This window comes from Euwallacea similis, chromosome 7, assembly GCF_039881205.1.
Source record: "Euwallacea similis isolate ESF13 chromosome 7, ESF131.1, whole genome shotgun sequence".
Lineage (NCBI taxonomy): Eukaryota > Metazoa > Arthropoda > Insecta > Coleoptera > Curculionidae > Euwallacea > Euwallacea similis.
The window spans coordinates 6,777,557-6,797,895 of NC_089615.1; the positions used below are offsets into that span (position 1 = coordinate 6,777,557).

Sequence of the window (20,339 nt, forward strand, 5' to 3'; positions counted from 1 at the left end):
AAACATTTATTTGTATGTCTTATTACTTTTTTTTTTATAACTAAATAACAAGTACATAGTTGGCTTGCATTTGGAATGAACTGTAGATACCGAAAACTTATATTTTTACAATTGAACAAGGTGTATGTATCATTAGGAACTACTAAAGCATATAAATCGATGCAATATATCGAGGTTACTACCTAAATTTAGACTCATCTGCAGAACAATATACCATTCGTTCTTAATATGACTTTGTTCAATTTTAGTTTGAAATAGTAATGTCTGTTTTGTACCGTGGTTTTAACACACAAGTATCGTATTGTCTTGAGAGTGATTTTAGTTTATGGCCAATATGTCCACATAATATAATAAACTACATCTAGTATTTGTTGCTCTTGATCAATAGGCACTATATTAATTTACTTTAAATACTTTCCAACATTTCCTTAAAATATATAATGTACCACATGAATATTGTTGCCAAATCTAAATTGTCATGGAGAAAAATAATACATACTCAATTAAAGAGATAATTGAAGGTGTGCTACTTATTACATATAAAAAGCTAATTGCGTCCTTGTGGAAAATATAAGTTATCACATTCAACCTATTGGCATATCCAGGAAAATTCTAGATTACAGTTAGTTATTGGGTTAGTGTTGGTGACCAACCTGGATGTACTAGATGTTTAAAATAGTTTCTAAACCGTTGAATAAAGTTGGTTGTTCCATAGGTACAAAGAAGAAAATCCGTTCTAAAGCTGGAAAATCTCCCAGCAGAGAATACTTACAAATATGGAATGCCCATAGCTCTTCATCACCGGAGGATGAGAATAAGACCTTGGAAGGCACACTTTCAATGGATATCGGCGACGAGAATGCCCCACCTTTACCTCCTAGGGCGATGCATAGGCCTTTGGAACGATCACATGCCCTAGGTAGGTTTCACATATGACATCAAAATATATCAACAATCCAAAGTAGTGAAAAGTGCAGAGAACTAAGAGCGATAGTAAAATTGGAAACACTGAACCATTCATGGGGCTGATAAAAGTATTTCCTAAATGTTTATATAATCTGTTACTATTGGGGTGTAGTTCTGTTATGCAACAAGGTTCCTACTCTCGTTAAGAAATTAATTTGATGATAAATGTTAATTTATTTACATTCTGTGGACTTCTGTCTTTTGCAAAATAAATAATGACAAATTTTCAGTTATTATACAACATGTTTTTTTTAACCAGCTAGAGTACTTTCAATTGTCTTTTCATACAAACTTATTCTCATATATTCTAGGTTCCGCCTTCAGTCCACCTTCCGTAGAACGCCAAACCAAACCCAAGAAACATCTAACGTTAGAAGACAGTTTCAATTTTGACATCATCGACACGGATGAAGAGTACAAATCCGCGTCTGAATTGTCCGAAGGTGATGCTGGTTCCTGTTCCTCCTCGTCTCAGAAGATGAAGTCCATGTTTGTCGATCCTACCGAAAAGCTCATCGGTTGCGACAACTACCTAACTACAGTACTCAGTAAAAGTTTAGAATCTAGTCCTGCGAATGCTCATAATGTGTTAGAAAGTAAAGACAGGTGTGTATTTGAATAATGTTCATTTTTTGGTTTTTAAAGCTTTTCTTGATGAGTTGTTTGTCAGTTGTTTCTATTTCTTTGTTTGTATAGCAAGTATTAATCGACTAAATTTGACTAGACTTCGATGTTTGGGTACCAAACACACAATTTTAGTATGATTTGAATGAACATTGAAATTTACATATGTATTTATGCATATGAGTTTTCTAATGATTGTTATATTCTTTTAATTTTTATGAAAATATATTCTTGCTATTCTTTTATTTAGCCATAGTTCGACGCAATCCGCTCAAAGTAGCAGCGCATCCAATGATGAGGTGGACGGCGTTCTGGAATGCGAAAGTGATAGCAATTTAGCCAGTAAACCCCATAAACCTTTAATTAGAGTAGGGTCACTACAGAAACCTGATAGCGAAACCGAGCTACCTGGAACCCCTCTGCATCAGTCTAAAACTAAACGGGAAGCGAAAGAAATTGTCAGGTAAGAAATTCTTTTTGGACCACGAACCATTAAGAGAAAAAATGTGGAATGACAAGCCTGGAGGTGAGGAAGGAGGCTGTAATGAAACGCGATGTATTATTTATTTTACGTATCTACAAATATCTAATATAGACAATTTGGTTATTAATATATTTATAGTATGTTTTTGGGCCTTGTAATTTGTGGCAATCATAAACTTTGAATTTAGATAACTTTATACAGCAACTATAGTTTTAACACAATTGCTAATGAAATGTAGCAATTTTTGTTCTTCAACCTCGCTCCCCTCTTTCAATTCTTTTTATATACCAACTCCTGTTATGTAAAATTCTACAATAAATAAATGAATAATTTATGTCTTTAGGCCCCACCCTAAAGCTTTAGCAAGAGTAGCGGGTATTTCAAACACCCTTCCGGTATGCCCGCCGACTCCAACGCATCATTCTCGAAAGCACCGAGGGTCAGGGGAACTTAGGCCGCCCAGTTTGAAATCTACGGACCCTCCGGATATTCCTTTGAGAACTGAGGATAGTCTGAGACTAGTGGACACCATTGAAAACAATTGCAGCGGAATTGACGCATGCGCTAGCATGGAAACACCTCAAATTGGCCTAATTGCGATGTCCGAGTTAAGGAATAAAGGTTTGTGTAAAAAACAGTATTATTTATCTCTAATTATTTTGGTTTAAATAGGTGGTTTCTATTTTGATCAATAAATAGTTCGGCTGCGAATGCTTCCTTTGCCATTATTATTTTCTTAACTTTAGCGGCGCCAAAGCCTACTTTGCGGCCTAGATTATCGCCAGAAAATGGTGGTGAAGCAAGTGGAGGAGTGCCTCTTCCTTTACAAAGAGTAAGCACAACCAGATTGCCTTCGATTCCTGAAAGAACCCATCGACTGTTGACGCATGCGGAAGTGCCGGGAGAGCACGAGGAACCACTTCCACCATGTAAGTTTGGCATTTCATGATTCATGTTATTTAAAATTAAAATTACTACTTTTTCTAAAATACAACAATCCGAACTTTGATCATCTATACATATACTTGATTGGTCTAAATGTCCATAAGTCGTTTAGGATTTATCTATTATTTGCGTAATTAACATCAATTTTGTCACATGTCATGAACAATCTGTTTGCTAATATGTTAAATTATCTTCAACTACTTAAAGTAATGTTTGTTGTTAATCTGATCAGGAGTCAAAGCTTTATCAACTATTCTCGAAATCTTCCCATCTAAGTACTTTTTTCTGAGATTCCTGGTCCAGATTTGTCTTGGTTCACATGTGGTTTAGGCGTTTTTCCTTTAATGTTTCCAGTTAGGAGATAATTTTCTATCGTAGAAGTTTTCATGGGGTCTGATGTTGAAGTCTGGGATGAATTATTATTTGTATTGGGAAATTGCGTCTTCAAAATAAGTGAATAAGTGGAGTAAAAACAACAAAATGTTTCAAAAGCACCAAGAATTTGACTGTTATTGTAGACCTTCTCAAAAATATACAAATGCATTAAAATAGATCACCATCATCATTATTGTGCCGATTTGGCCAGTATTTTATGTGATTGTGAAAGCTAATTTTTGGAAATCCTGGGAAGACGAGAGGATTCAGGTTTGCATTTCAATGATTTTGTTGTATACTTACATTATTTTCCGGCCAGGGCAGTTTTTTCAGAAATTTGTCTAATGGTTTATATGCGTACCACTTCTTTGAATTCGGCAAGTTGCGATTTTTTCTATATTGTTTCTTCAATTGATTTAATTTATACTTTAAATTTTTAGTACTAATCTTCATCATTTTTTCAATAGCTTTCCAAGTTTTGGCGTTATTATTGTAGTCTTTATGATCCGGGTTCCATAAAAGTTCCCGTTTCTCTACAAGCTGGATAAACTGAAGGGTTGTTTTTGGATTCCAAATTACCATTTTTTAGGGATCTTCAACTGCGGATGCTGAAACGATATACAGGTATCACCAGCTCAAATGGAAATATAGGAATTGTACCAGTGGGAGAAAGACCGCATAAGGTTTAATATGCCTCCGACAAAGACTACCAAAGTGGGTTGCGAGGCTAGCGATTGGCGTGGGCAGATGAATCGTTTTTTTGCATTTATTTACATTGCTGTTTTTTGCTCTGATATTAAAAAAATACATTGTCGCGAAGGCAGTGAAATCTATACTAATCTAAACATCGAAATGGAGATGTCGGCCCAAGTGACTCGGCCCACATCGTTGTTGGTCTTTCTCGGAGACATATTAAACCTTGTGTGGTCCTTCTCCCACTTGTAAAATCCCTTTGTTTTAACTTAAACTGGTGATACCTGCATGTTAGTTAGGGAAATGGTGGGAATTTAAATATATAATTCTATATTTAGGAAAAAATATTTTTTTATCAATAAAGAGAAATCACATCCTTCTACCTGAGGTCACAGGATGTTTCATTCAAATAAATTTATTGGCAAATTTTTTTGAATCTCTTTCACTCATGTTTTTCTATTATGTATAGTGCATAAGATAAGCAAATCATCTTAATTTGAAAATATTTTACTTGAGTTTGAGAATATACAGCGAGACCAAACAGTATACAAATGTCCAATAATTTCAACCCCTTTAATGAACTGAATAAAAAATTGTTTACAGGGTTAAAAGAATATTCTTTTACTCAATTTTTTTAAGTAATACGGCTCGCAATATCTCCGAACTAGACGTTTATATTTATATTTAAAGGATTACCTATGCACGAAAATATTTACGAGTAATTTAGAGAAATATTTTCAAAGTGATCAGAAAGTTGCTTATCATTAAAACTTCTCAGCAATTTTAGTCTTAATAGAAAACCATCCTCCACATAGCTATTTTGCGCTTTGGGTGTGTCGTTATCTTGTTTACATTTATATTGAAGTTGGGACATTGGCAATACCTTAAAACTAATTTCCATACTTTTTTTTTACCTTTTATATGTGGGACAATGTATATTTTGTTCTTAGCTTAAGTTAATAAATAATTATCTCCTAGTGTCTGAGTGTTGTTCACGTTCTTGGTTTTGTAACAATTTTGTCAAACAAGCTTGATTTGTATATAAGTTACAAAATCGTAAGACAATTTTAAAATAGTTTTTTAGATCTCGAAATTCTCATGTTAAAGCAAATTCGAAAAGAAGTATGGTTTATTAAGATTATATTACATTATCTTACCTACTAGACAACGACTTCTTTTTAAACACTTATTAAATGTGTTTAAACACTATATTAGACTGTGGTGGACACTCAAATAAAGCTATCATTATTGAACATATGTAGAATTAACTTTATCTAATCTGTAAGTAGATTTAAATGCATCTTATCCCTTGATATTAGTACAATCATAATTTTAGAAAAGTCGCTAATGTACATGTACCTCTTAACTGATATTCCATATACTTATCCATTTAGATGTCCAACGCCCAAGTTTGTGCGAACAACAAAAATATTAACAAAGTGTAAATGTCTATTTCATACAGGTCACGAAGTAATAAGTTTTCTACGGTTTTGTATTTATAGATACCTTCCGAATTTATGTTAAGATAATTGTTTTTTTAATAATATGATGCTTCGGTATAATGTATCATCTATTTTTAAAGTCAAGTCCATATGCGAACTGAAATTTTCATTAAAATATGATGACGATGGCGTTTTTTAAATGAAACCTTGAAATGTGAAATCATGTGATTCATCATTAAATTGGGGATAAAAATATTCTCAAAATACAATCAAAAATATCTGATTTATATTTTAAAATTGAAGATAGGATCAGTATCTCAGAAAATAATATACCAAAAATGAAATATATTAATATTAGTACGTAGGCTGTAAAAAGGAAATAAAATTTCGTATTGAAGTTTTTTTTTGTAAAAAATTTTGGATGTACGTTAAAAAACCCGTTTGTGCAGATTTTCATTTTTCTTTAATATTTCCTAAGTTAAATAAAATTTAGCAAAGTCGGGTTTGAATCTAATTTGACTATTATATTTGAAAACTTTCGCCTGTTTAACCGATCTTTTAATTCTTACGGTTTAAGAGATAGCTCCCTGTATAAATATCCACTTATATTTTGAAACACTTTCAATTTACAACTTTTTGCTCTGTGGACTAGTTTTTCAATGCCCTGCTAAAACTGCATGTGAAGTAGCTTACAGTTAGAGGTAATTCACTCAAAATGTCTTTGAAATGTGGAGGAATTTCGGGTAGTTATCTTTACTTTAACACTTAAGTATTAACTTTCGCATGAACAACTCTTCATGTGCCAGTTAGTTCTTAACTGACAGTTGTCGACAGCTTTCTAACAGGACGTTGAAGAACTGGTTCTTTGTGGCTTCACCACTGTTAGTAACACGAGCAAAGTTTTTAATCTTATGGCTTTGTATTATTTCATAGTTTGGGATGCCAGAATGGACAGTCATGGCCGAGTGTTTTATATCGACCACTCTACGAGAACTACCTCCTGGACTAGGCCTAGGGGCAACGCCACAAATACATCGAATATTGTTGGAGCAGAGCAGCATAGAAGACAGTTGGACAGGCGGTATCAGAGTATCAGGAGGACGATTAGTTCGAATAGGTTGGATGGCGGAGATTTATCTGATCAACCTCCTGGATGTCGCTTGTTAAATAGGCCTGATTTTTTCACTATTCTTCACATGAATCAAGTAAGACGATAATTTTTAAGAACTGCATTCTCCGATAATAAGTGTATTAGAATCAAATTAGTGTTTAGTATTTAATTTTCTGTTTTCTGTTAAAAATTGTCTATTTTTCTTTTGTAAAGGAGGCCACTTCTTTATATAATCGCCACTCACCCCTCAAACACATGATCATCAGAATACGAAGGGATCCGGCCTATTTTGAGAGATATCAACATAATAAAGAACTGGTGGCCTTAGTGAATATGTTTGCGGATACCGGTAAAGATATGCCGAATGGTTGGGATACGAAGAAAGATAGTGCTGCAAAGGTAAGTGTTTTAGTTACCATTCAGATCATTCATTGCTTGCTTTTGGTGTTATGTCACAACTAACAGTCCCTAATATTCGCAATTTTTCCTAGCCATTCTTTATAGACCATACTAACAAGAAAACCACGTACATGGATCCGAGACTTCCTCTCGATTGTGTGTCTGTCAGGAGGTTTTCGGATGATTTAGAAGTGAGTATTTGTACTTGGCGTTGAAGTTTTTGTTTTGATTTGTTTTCTGTTTTGGGTGTACCAAATTTAACTGAAGTCTACAGGGATACGATTCCACGTCGCTCCTTCGATGTACGACTTTTATATTTCAAAGTCGATTAAAATGGTTAAATATCATCATCTAAAACGCGACCAATGACTCGTTCCGAAATAAATGAACAGATCTAGGCCCTTAAAACGCATCATAGCTGCTTAGACTGAGAGCTTTTGAAAGTTTGTTGATGCGGTTCCTATTTACCTGAACAATATTACAGTGCGCCGTGTTAGTCATGTTGCGCTTTTTTTTGTTTACGTGTTTGACATACTCATTTGATTGCTCCTTGGTTGTATATTTTTAGTTAGAACAAGTTATTTTTAAAACAAAATTTAAAAATATGTAATCGTAAGTTAGCAACTTACATTTAAACTGTTCAATCCATTATTTATTTAAACCCGCGTAAAACAATCGATTACATCGGTACTACTTGATTTTAAATAAGGTGGAACAGCATATATGTCCATAAAAGTTAAAATATTCCTTTTTGAAATGTAAAATTTAAAAAAGCGTTTTTAATTATTTCAAACATTTCTCGCAAATTTTAACGAAATATGAAATCCTACGTATATTAACGATAAATGCCGACCTAAATCCATATTTACCTCCTTAAAATGTTGTTGACCCCCATAAATTAAATACACAAATAGATAATAATAAGCCTTAATTTAGCAAACATGAACGACACCCTAAAGCGATAACAACCTTCAATTAGAAATTTATTGTGTTGATCAACAGATTATCACTATACGCGTTCTGAAATTCAAACAACTCTGCAGATTCAACTGAAGTTCATGATTGATACAGCAGATTACGCTTTCGTGACTCCAAAGTGACTTAAAGTGGTAGAGCTGCTATTAAGTTGAGTTTAACTATGATCGGAAACGTGCATAGTTTTATGTGGGTTTTTCGACGACAGCATTTTCTGGTAAGTGTGTTGTAGGAATAAAGCTAATCTGACCCTGAACTAAACGAAATAACTAGTTAGATAAAGTTATGGAAAAAAACGTAATGAAGTTATCTATAAAACTAATTATGTAGTAAATTTTGCGTCCTTGTAAAGTTAACAATACTATATCGATTTAGGAGAAACCTAAAGCAGTCTTCGAATTGGTCAGCTATCAAGGTTTCGACGGTATGGTCTTCTTAATGCTAAAAATCCAAAATCACCTCTGCGAGACACAATATTCCAATAACGAAAAGAAAAAGAATAACATTCATCCTACCCATCTATCCTACTGAGGACTCGATTAAATATTCAATATTAGTAATAACAATGTATTTGCAAAAACAAGAGTAAATTTGCCCAGCAACCCAGCTGTCTCGAGATTTAAACTCTAGTTCTCTATAAAAGTTCAAATTACGCTGATCTTCTCAAATATGTTCCTAAAGTTGACTCAGTTCCCATTGAACAGAAAACGCGTTTCTTTGCATAAAAATAATTACCTATATTAAAATGCTTCCAGCAGTTAAAGGTCATAATAGACTATGCTAGCTATGAGAAAAACATTGAGAGCTTTTTAGATGATGAATCACTGGTTTCCGCATTTTTTTGACTCTATATTGTACGTTGTACACAGGGAAACCCATGTATTATATTCCGTGGATACAATTATTTGGCTCGATCTTTTATCGGTGCTGAAAATATTTACTATCAAATTGGAGTTGTAATTTGAAATTATTGTGCTTGTTTTGTTATAATAGAATACAATACGACGTTTTTAAATTTAATATTTAGATGAGTTTAGCTCAGAAATCCTTCAAATCAGAGTGTTACTCAACTCTCCAAAAAAATTGAGAAAATTATTATTAAACTTAATGTTTTTCCAGATGTATCAAAATGTTGTTTAGTTAAAAATACCTCCCATCATCCATGTACATTTCTGCTCATTTATTCACTCACGTTCATTCTAAATCTTGAAAATTTCTTTCCTTATTTTTCGAGATACGGTTGCAGTTTTTAACGGAGCTTGTTTTTTAACATCTTATCAGTAAAATTCGCTTATGTTCATGTGATATAAGGGTTCTAACTTTCCAAATAAAGAAAAGTTTCACATACAATGAAATTATTATTATGGATCAAACGTTGTTAAAACATAATTGGAACCGTTTTTATTCCATTAAACATGATCGATATGAGTCGAATTCATTTCCGATCAAATTCACTGTTGTTCAGTGTTACAGGTAACATGCTTGTCCGTAAAAGGTCACACATCGACGTTCTCCTAATTCAACCACTTATTGAAACCAATCGAGGTTCAAAAACCTCAGCGTTTGTTGTTGTTTTACTGATGTAAATAACTGATTATAATATTATCAGGAAATTAAATGCGAACTTAAGGTTACAATAAAACATTGCAAACAGTGGATAGATTTTAGAGATGGTTTCTAGGAAAACATGATAAAGTTACATACTTTTCCAATTTTGTATTAGCTATCGATGTATCAATGTTTATACACAAAGGCATAAAAAATGTATAACACTCATATCTGGGCGGTCGATAATCGATATGCTATTCGTCGTAATCATTTCTAGCATAAATTTTTAATAAACATTTTGACCGGTCTGTTGAAGGGTCAACTTATTGGCCCTTTGACCCTTCTAAGTCGATTAACTGGATATATATTTTTATGCAGCACCATTTGAAAGAACTTTTATAAGATATTTCTTTACATGTACTTTACATGTAAGACAGAGCTTACAGTTTATTAGTAATGTCGATTCCTAGGTACATAGAGCGAATCATTGTGTTTAGCAATATGGTGACAACTTTAAGCTACTACGGGAACGTTTTTGGTTTCATAGACTTCTTTAAAATGGTTTATCACCCCTTCAATAGAAAATCACAAGACTTCAAACACCTTGTATAACCGCCGTTACACCCAGGGACATAGAAACTTAGCATGGCTTGACACAGAAATTTAGCATGCCTCTGTTCAATTTTCATTGTCAATGTTTGTTATTGAATATGTTTATTGATGTAAAACACATTACTTTTGAAGACTCTGGAGTTCATTATAAACAAAAACTAATGAATATATAAATATAGTAAGAACTTCTGATTCGAAGTAATCAGGAAATATTTATTCAGGTTCCTTATTAAAACCATATTTATGAATTTACACGCAGCCTATTATAACCCATACTTTCTGATACTATATCATGTCTTCTGGTCTAAATGAGATTTGTTTATCACCATTTTCTAAACATTAGCAACTCCTTTCGAGTAAGTGCCTATTAGCTATAGTAATGTTGTATTTCTATAGTATTAAAAACCCTTTTCTATTTACTTCCAGGCTCCAGTTCCGCCACCCCGTCCAACAACCACCACAACCGCGAACGTCCAAACAAACTTTCCAGAAGTACCTGTGGCCTATAACGACAAAGTCGTGGCCTTCCTGCGACAGCCCAATATCTTCGATATCCTTAAGGAGAGGCACTCGCCAGTAGGCAGTTCTTCATCCCTTAGAGATAAAATCAACGCCGTTCGAGTAGATGGTACTACAGCCTTGGATAGATTGAGCCATGATGTCAATTTTACGATATTGCTCAGGTAAGTCATGGAAAAGGTTTTTTGTTCAGTGTTACCGAAAAGAAAATGGGCGATTCTTAATTTATTAACGTGCTAAGGCTTAACACACTTTTGGATGTGCTTGCTGATATTATTTTAAGATATGTAGGACTGGCCCAACCGTTTTTGGCAGCACCGCTATGAAACTAGAGGGTGCTACATTTTATTTAGAAATTTACATATTATTGATTCCTGCAAAACATTTTTAGATGTTTTAATTAAATTTTGGATACGCCAATTCTTATAAAATGCTCTTATTGTGCAATAGACGTAATTAAACCCTAACAAGTGCGGTAAAAATATTTTAGCACGTTTTAGATGCAATATTTTTCCTACGAAGGCATGTGTGTCAGCATACGGAAAATTTTTTACATGCACATGTGTGGTAAAATGTTTTGCCCTACGCATGTCAATTTCAAATACTAACAAAATAATTTGTCACCGCATATATCACTTTGATGTGTGTGCAGTAAAGTGCTACTTTCAATTCACAAATGTTCACAGTTAAGCAACTTTACTGCATACTCGTAGGAAAATGTCTTTAATTCCACCAGAAACACGTAGATCGATATATGATTGAATACTTCTGGGAGAAAATAAATACTAATAGTTTTCGGCAAATTCAATGCCGGATGATTGTTGCTGGACACCGCCACGGGGAAGCGATTATTTCAATTTCGTCTTTTCACCGTGTTCTTTCGGAAAATACAATTTAAAAATACATATAAATGATGATAATTTGTAAATTTCGCAACAGTGTCCCCAACTTTCTGATTTAATAGAGGTGAGTAGTTGGTGGGTAGTAGAAGCACTTTTATATGTTTGGATAGTGGTCAATAAAGAATCATAAAACAATGTTTCGATTGAAAATGGTGGATGGAAGCATTTCTCAAAAATTAAATATGACATCACATTTTTACTACGGTCTTATTTTATTTTATTCGTTTTATAAATCCAATTTTAGTGCATTAGATATAAAATTTTCGAAACGCTCGACATAAGCCCTTCAACTTTAAATTAAAGAATTTACCGTCGTAATGACTCAAATTATTATTTAATTTCAACAATTTATGGCGTAATTGAGTTTAGATCATAGGATGATCTCATTAGGATTCGCGTAACCCCTTGATGGACTTGTCACAGTTAAAATTAAATAACAATTTACATGTTTCACTGAAAATTGTCGGGTTGTTTGGGCTTAAATTGTGGGAGAAGTCTAAACAATGGTCTGCGATATACGTACAACCAGGTTGCAATTTTATCAGCATCACATATGTTACGTAATTGTTATAATTCTTGCTAACCCAGTAACAAAAAAAATCTGTACTTAGGAACTTTAGAAGACTGCCAGATAATTTAGGTCAGCTTTTACTTAGGGGAGCCTTAAAATTTTTCCATGCGTATTCGGTCAGGTGATGATAGAACAGTTTAAGCTTAACAACTTGTGCCAAAAAAACACCTAATCAATGTAGTTTGTTACGCTCCACTGGATTAATTGCTTTACAGTACTCAAATGGTGTGTATACCGTGGATTATTAAATCTTAAGGTGTGAAGATTGGGTTTAATGCGACGTCTTGTGGGATAATTTAAATATAATCAGTTAACACTAGGGCATTCTTTGCATGAGACCTTCAGGTCAACAATCTCTTTGTCAGTGATGCATGCCATAGCGATTAGGCACAATTGCCCATCTAATTACATTTAGTTGTAAAATATTTTGGGATGAATAAAACTCTCGGAAGCTGAGGTGTTCATAACAAATGCATCTGGAGTTTCACGCGCTGCCAGCTACAAATAATAATTCGCTTAATGGACAATAGGGCAATTCTGCGACCTAAATAAAAAAATGCTTATTGTCTGGTTTGAGATTAAATAGGAAGAGAGTCGATTTATTTGATACAGTTTGCTAAACGGTTATTTACAGTTGAACATTATCGAAGTAAAGACAAAAATGTGCAAGGACGACATAGCAGCCAACCAGTGCTGATCGAGCTCTCTTATTGACGATTATAATTTCATTATCTTCTTGCTAGCACGTTTCAGAACGATGCAAAATTATATATTTTCAGAGTTGAAAGTATGCGTAGATTGTCCCTGGGAGATCTGCGAGGCGATAGTTGATTGACACTCAATTTGCCGGATGGTTACGAGTACCTATGTAGTTTGATTTGGGTGACTGTTTTAGTACTTATTGTGGAATGCGTCCTGTATCTTTAGATGTTGTTAAGCAGTTAGCAATCACTCATAGATATTATACATACTATATTTAAAAAACGAAGAAATTAGTCATCATGCTAGATCACACAAAAAAATATTTGTAGGTAAATACATCTTCTCATTGCAGTGGATCAGACCCATCGTTGAATGGTAAAAAGTCAAATAAGTAAGCATTTAAAAATAATAGTAACTACTTTACTCATAAGTACTACCTGCATAACATTGTGCATTCTAATAGGCAACATATTTATTAAGAAATTTAATTTTAATAAAACAGTATAAAAAGCATTATATCGAAATGTTAGACCGATATGAGAGATTAAAAAATGTGTATTATTTTGATCACTGAATGCCTTGTCGATCGCTATAGACACGTTTTGTTGCTTGCAATTCGTGGGTTTTTGTGCGACCTATTGTGATGACTAATTTTTTCGCTATTTAGATGTAGTCTAAGTTGGAACATTGTGGAATTGAAATTCTGCATTTGGTGCTGACACTAGACCGCTTTTATTAGTATTGTGTGTGCACATTAAAAACTCACAAAAAGATAGAAATACCTGTATCTGCGTCTTTGTACTTCGCATTTTGCATCTTTACACTCTGTTTAGTCAAACAATTCTTCAAATCATATATTCTGTAAAGCACAAAATTGTCGACAATAACAGTATGTAAAGGTAGGGAATTTTCGAACAAAGAATGCATAAATCGACTGCATTGAATGAAATTATAGAATCACGAAATTGAAAAAAACAATGGGAATAATATTAAACAAAGAAAAAGGTGAACTGACAATCAAGGAATCTATAAACCTAAGTAAACATTGAGACCCTGCTCTGATCTGGGATAAAATGTCTCGTTGCCCTTGATTATCGTGCTGCAAATTGTGACTTCTGTAACTTAGATACACCAAGCAACCATAAGTTTCAAAATTTATCATAATTTTTGTAAATCGTTGTCTCAGATGCAACGCGTCGATTTTCGAATTGAATTTGAAAGAGCCTTTGTCTATCTACTGCAGATTTCTCACCGTAAAGCCATTTTAAATATTATTTGTTTCTTCTCGAGAAATTCACAAATATTCATATTACAAGGTACAAAAATATCAAATTACTGTCATTGTCCAGTTTGAGATGGATTTTGTTGATTTACAAGGACGCTTACAAATTCGTCTTGATTTTTCTGCCCACCTAATTGCTTCACGTTCGCTGTATAGTCTTAATCAAAAAACGTAAACGAACGTACCAGATTATATGGACTACATAAAAAGAGGCAATCACACGTCGCGCTAGCGCCACAATAGACCTTTTTTCTCTGTTTTTACCTGCATCGGCCACTTGTTGCGACGATATGAACTTCGTGAAAACCCAGAAAGAAGCTGAAAAAAAGTGGCTAAATTTGGCGAAAATAAATCAGAAAAGAGGCGTTATGCTGCAGAAGCTGACCATAATTTGAATAATCAGGCAAAGGACAAATGAAATGTCGAAATAGTACTACTACATCAGTTGAACAAAGATCGTAGTAAGATTAGAATAGAGTGGATAAGTATTATTATGATATTATCAGTGGATATTCATGAACACAAAAGTGAAAAAATTAACTTATTTAATTCTCCGGTCTTATGTCTAATATGGATTGTTATAGTTAATCATTTTACCATATATAATTTTAAAACCTCTGCTCCCGATATTTCTAACATTCTTATAAATATTTATTGTTTTTTATGTTGTTAGTTCTTTCTCTGTTCAGTCACGTCCCTGCAGGACAAACAAGTGAAATTACAAACAAAAAACCTTTGAATTGCAAATCAGTTTCCTCATTTACACAGAAAAACTATAAATGTATTAAAGTAGTCAATAACGTACCCACTATCACAAACAAATCAATCTAATTGCATCTAATTTTCATCGTGCTCCGCCTTCTGCATATAATTAAAGTCCTCTAAACTCTACAAACCCGTTAAAAAATGCTGATTATTTCCAGTTTTTGCCATCTGCAGATCAATAACAGGTAATAGATCGATAATAGGCGAGGTATTCGTCCTTGGTATAGTTTTTCATGGATTGAACCACACACAAAATAATTCTTGGTATTCAATTAGAAGTCTTGAAGGCAATTTGATAGAGATTGAAATAAATTGCTCTTGGTCAACATACTTTTGGAGGGTTTCTCATTATTTTCAATCACTAACATATTTCTGAAAATAAATTAACCCGTCACTAGTTGTCTATTGTATATCTCCAGTTTGAATCAAAACCGCCTCCTAAATAAAGAAAAAACCGCAGGAGACTAGACACAACATCTGCTCCTTATGTATCCTCTGTCAACGAAATTAGATATGGAAACATAGACATGGCCTGTTATATTTAGTTAAGCTACGTTAATTTCTGTCTTGAGAATACTTTTCACTTCTTTTTAAGATTTGATATCGGGTTGTGAAAACTACGGTCATTTTTTCTTGGTTCAACTGACCGTTATTTTACTGGTACAAATTGTCCCCAACAGGATGTCAGCAGGAGCAATTAGACCGTGAAGTGACCGTTTGACTAAAGGGTCGTTTGTATGTTTCAAATATGCTCAAAGTTAATTACTGGCCCTGTTAGTCATTTCAGGAAGCTTTCTATAGGGGGCTTATCCGCCCTCTAACTGTCTTAAAGGTTTTCAACCCGATGGGTGCACCTGCCACGCAACCGTTTTCCTCGGACACGACTTTACTCTTTACTGCCACAAGACATTTCCCTGTATCATTTTTCAAGGACATAACTGTTCATCTATAGGAATTTTCAATTAATCCTCACTGTCTTTTTTTATTGCTCGTGGAACATCGCCACGTTTATTTATTATAAAATTATAATTAAATAGATCAAAACGTTATAACATTATTACTTAACTGTAGACAATATAAACTAATTACACAACGTTATAAAAGGCGAAAGAAACTTAAAGTTCAAGGCTTCAAACTGTACTCTGTCTAGGAAATAATGGGATGTTTCGTAAGCGAGATTTTCTTGGGGAAAAAACTCAGAAGAAAAAAATGTAGCCCAGTTGAACGACCGATGGACAATCAGTTCATGATGGGGGGAAATTATTCAGAGTGCGTCACTGCGGTGTGACAATCTTGACCATACCTTAACTTTTCGACGCCCGGGTAGCGTAAGTCATCTAAACTGGATTGATTGGTTGAACGGTAAACCATTTTTGTCCCGGTGCTACGAAGAAATTCGCAGATACCCATCTGAAATTAATAGATCGATCGGGGCCGCTGAGTCATGCAGATCGTAAACTAATCATCGCTGGTTATTAACATAATAATAATCGAACAACCAGCAATAATGGATCTCATTAAACAATTTCATATTGTTTTTATGTGATATTCAGGCGAATGGAAAGAAAACCTTATCGAGTACTGGTAATATTATGATTCCAGATTTTATTTCGTGTTAAAGGGTTGTCAGTCTTTATAGATAAGTAGGACGGCAGTCTTGACCGACAAGTTAGACCGTAGATTAAAGAAATTTTGTGTTGTCGGTCGTGGGCAGTAGGAATAAAACTTTTAAGCTACCAAGCTTTCGATAATTTGTTGTTTTTTTACCATTAAGTCTCTAAAATCTAAATTTGATAAAATAAAGACGCCCCACTAGATTTTGAAAAGTTTGTTTAATAAAAAGAGCGTCTAAGCCAACGAAAATATTATTCCAAATATTGTGGAAAAATAACAAAAATTACAATTTTATTGAGATCAGCTTTTATTTGATGACATTAAAAAAGCGCTAAAATCAACGAAAAAAAAAGATTTTGATAAAAATTTAATATCTAATTTATAAGAAAATTCTCTTCTAAGTACGATGTGTCAATGGCAAATATTTGCAATTGGATTAGTAAAGGAAACTTAAAGGCTTAGCAGAAAAACGATATCTAAAAGCACCAAAATCAACCAAAAAATCCAATTTTGATTCATTTTAATTGTGGTAAACGAGCGTCCCCACCCATGAAGGTATGGGAAAAGTACTCCTCTAAATACAATGGCGTAGTGGAAATGCATTTCATGGTACCTACAAGGACCCTTGATAAAAAAGAACAAGTTTTGAAAGAATTTTTTAAAAATCTGAAATACCAGGTCTCCTAAAATTAGGTGGTCAAAGTTAAACAGCAAAATTTGCAATAAAAAATAATGCAATTTGCTGCATAAACCAGGATCCTTTTGTACTATTCTAAACTTTTTTTTATCGCACGCCATTGACCATCTACTTATCGAAATTTGATTCCCCGTTCAGTTTAGAAAGTTTTTCGCATTTCTTGCATTATTTCCGTATGTGTCATCATTTTTCAGTTATTTGTAAAATAACTACAATGCTTATAATTTTTTCGTAAGAATTACTTATGTTTAAAAAAATGTACATAATCTAATAGAATTTGAAACACTGTCATATTTCTATCATAATTTATTATATACCTGGAAATCTAAATGGGAACACACATTGTTTTGGGAAAAGCATGTGCATTCCTAATCTTTTGCAAAGAACTGAAAAACGATTGCAGACATGAAAATAATGGAAAAAAGTGAAGAACTTTCTAAATTGAGCAAAAAATTTATATTTTGTTAACTAAACCATCAGTGATGTGCGTTAAAATAATTTGACGTATTAAAACGGATGCTGACTCTTGAAAAGGTTTAATCCTAAAATAGAAGCTTTTCGCTGATGAATTAATTTCTGTAGTAATTAATGCAATGCACTATGGACAAGTAGTCACATTTGCAATTTGATCCCGAAGAAAGCAGTGGTGTCGTGCAGTCCTTTGGCGGTAAGTATTGTAAAGGTAAAATACACCTTTAATGAAGCCTCAAATTTCTCTCCATTTTACAGTCTCTCATTGATTCTCTTGTGTAGGGTGAATAAAAATCGAAAAACTTAGCGAAAGCACGTAAATTATAATTTATTAATGAGGTATATGGTACGGTAATCGAGTCGCCGATAGAAATGAGAAAACGACATAATGAAATATTGATGTAAATACATGGTAGAGTAACGGCGACATATGCAGGAAATCACGTTGAACATGATGAAAATTTAATATGTGCGCTCATGTAGCGCCGGTCATAATCTGCAATTACAGTCCTCGAAAAATTCTTGGAAATGCTGTTAAAAATTGGTCTTTGTCTCTATGTAGCGAAATTGCAGAAAGGATATCTATGTAATATCGAGTAATACGAAGGCGATAACAACTCGCTAAGAAAATTCCGCCTTTGCTCCAATTCTGTCGACTGAAAACCCATTTAATATCACTTTATAATAGCCCAAAGCCCAACACGTAACTACATTTTTGTCCAAAAGTGCGTCTGATCAATGGTTTCGGGCAGTGCTTTTTACGTAATGGCACAATACATGCCAATCTTATGGATATTTTTTATTCGCAAGAGCAACAGCCGGATGGTCGTATATACTAGATCTAACGGTACCCTTACAACTAAGTACTTCTGCATAAGATTAAAAATAGAACTTCAGGTTAGTTAAACATTGGTCAACGAGTCAAGGCCCAGAATCTACCTACAGATAAAAATACTTAGAAATGCGCTATTAAGTAATGCGTTAATTGCACTATTGTGTTAGATTTAAATATTAGTCATGTGTGCATGTTGTGCAAGTCAGTTGATACCCCTTTTGCTGCACGCGATGGTCTGTTGCAAAAATACAGGGGAATTTCCCATGCCTACAAAAAAATATAAGTTTGGACGGATGCAAACTTTATTCTTTCGTAAATGCATATGGTACACAATATATCTTTAAATTCTTGTTCATTCATAGAACAACAACAGATCGAAATACAAAAAGGTGAATACCGAAAAGGCTTCCGACACATGTCGTTGAGAAGCACATTCGATAACCCGATAACCGATAATCCCTGATTTTCCGCGGGCGTACCAAATATGTCCGACAATGGATCTTCCTGGGTAGCACAAAAGACCTTCAACATCAGGTAGAGATTCCCACCTGCTGCAAACCGAGAGATGGACTACCGTTAGACGAATTTTACGTGTGAAAGAATCTTCGTTCCTTCTTTTTTGGGGAGATATTAGACCTTTTCGATACAATTTTTATTCAGTCTTTTGAAAGGGCCATTAAGTAAGAATTTAAATTAGGCAATACGCTCCGTAATTTTAGTCATCGCGGTTTTGGTTGAGGAAATGGGATCCAATCTTTTACTGATGTAGTTTTTTAGTTTGATTTAACGTACGTGTATATGGACGAAATTGGTTCATCCAACTCTTAGTAGCACATTTTCAAAAGTGAATATCTTCCTAGTTATTAGGTTGTACAAAGTTAATATATAAAGACATTAAACTTCAAGGTTCAGGTGTATAAGAAGAGTGATTAAAGGGCAAAACCTCGTAAGCGATATATGAATCGCCTCGTATGAATTCAAAACGAAAAGAAGTAATCAGATTGAGCAACTAAACTGAATGCGATACCTTAATTTTGGTATGAAAATAATGAAAAAACCATGCAGTACCGAAGTAAATTACAAAAAAGTATTAAAAATATTACTGGATTACAATGTTGTATACTTTAATCATTACCGTATTACCATTTAACCATATTTTATTATTATGGTTACTTTGTTTTATTGTTTAATATTTGATTTTTAATATGTAATTTTGAATATACATTTTGAAGTAGAATATCGTTAAAGCCGTTTAGCGGAATCTTATAAGTGGGCTCCTATTTTTCAAGATACAATCCTACTAGGATGATTTTCTTAGAGCACCTTCGTCACTTTGTCAAGGCCAGTAATATGGAGATGCCGTTTTTAAAATACGACTATGTGATTGGTTGATCGACATATCTTTAACACAAAATACATTTTGGAGTAATATTTATTATTCAAAATTTATTAAAAACGACAAAGGCCACAAATTTTGGACCACAAATCGGTGCCAAATTAAAAAAAAAGATATAACGTTAAAGAGCCTATTTGTTTAGACTGAGGATTTGACCTCCTCCCTCCTTTCTATATCAATGAACTTAAAAAATGAATAACTCTGTATTTTTGGCCCCTAAAAATTTGAAAGGCCGGTTTACAAGGATCGATTGAAGCATTTTACAGTTAAAAAGTCCTAAAGTTCATATCAAATTCAGGGTATTTAGTCGAGCAGTTTCAGAAAAATAGTTAAATTTTAGAAACCTCTATTAAACTTTTTCACACACTTGTCATTGATTGATTGATTTTACCGGCTGGAGACATTCAACCT

The 20,339-nt window shown here is 33.7% G+C and overlaps 2 protein-coding genes across 5 annotated transcripts in view; one reads left to right on the top strand and one right to left on the bottom strand.

The window, feature by feature from the left end:
* The window catches only part of LOC136410127 (tyrosine-protein phosphatase non-receptor type 13-like), a 90,942-nt gene that overhangs the window by 40,567 nt on the left and 30,036 nt on the right, over nt 1-20,339 (bottom strand). The gene's annotated exons all lie outside the window — the stretch shown is intronic.
* Nucleotides 1-20,339, top strand: part of Hecw (Hecw ubiquitin protein ligase) — a 66,686-nt gene that overhangs the window by 24,699 nt on the left and 21,648 nt on the right. For 2 of the 4 annotated variants that reach the window (XM_066392100.1, XM_066392103.1), the window contains exons 4-12: nt 716-919; nt 1,278-1,572; nt 1,841-2,053; nt 2,418-2,695; nt 2,821-3,003; nt 6,463-6,734; nt 6,854-7,039; nt 7,132-7,230; nt 10,601-10,857. In XM_066392100.1, coding sequence (XP_066248197.1) covers nt 716-919; nt 1,278-1,572; nt 1,841-2,053; nt 2,418-2,695; nt 2,821-3,003; nt 6,463-6,734; nt 6,854-7,039; nt 7,132-7,230; nt 10,601-10,857 — 1,987 coding nt within the window. Of the gene's footprint in view, nt 1-715; nt 920-1,277; nt 1,573-1,840; nt 2,054-2,417; nt 2,696-2,820; nt 3,004-6,462; nt 6,735-6,853; nt 7,040-7,131; nt 7,231-8,111; nt 8,232-10,600; nt 10,858-20,339 lie in introns of those variants that run through there. The other 2 variants (XM_066392102.1, XM_066392104.1) reach the window with 2 other exon arrangements.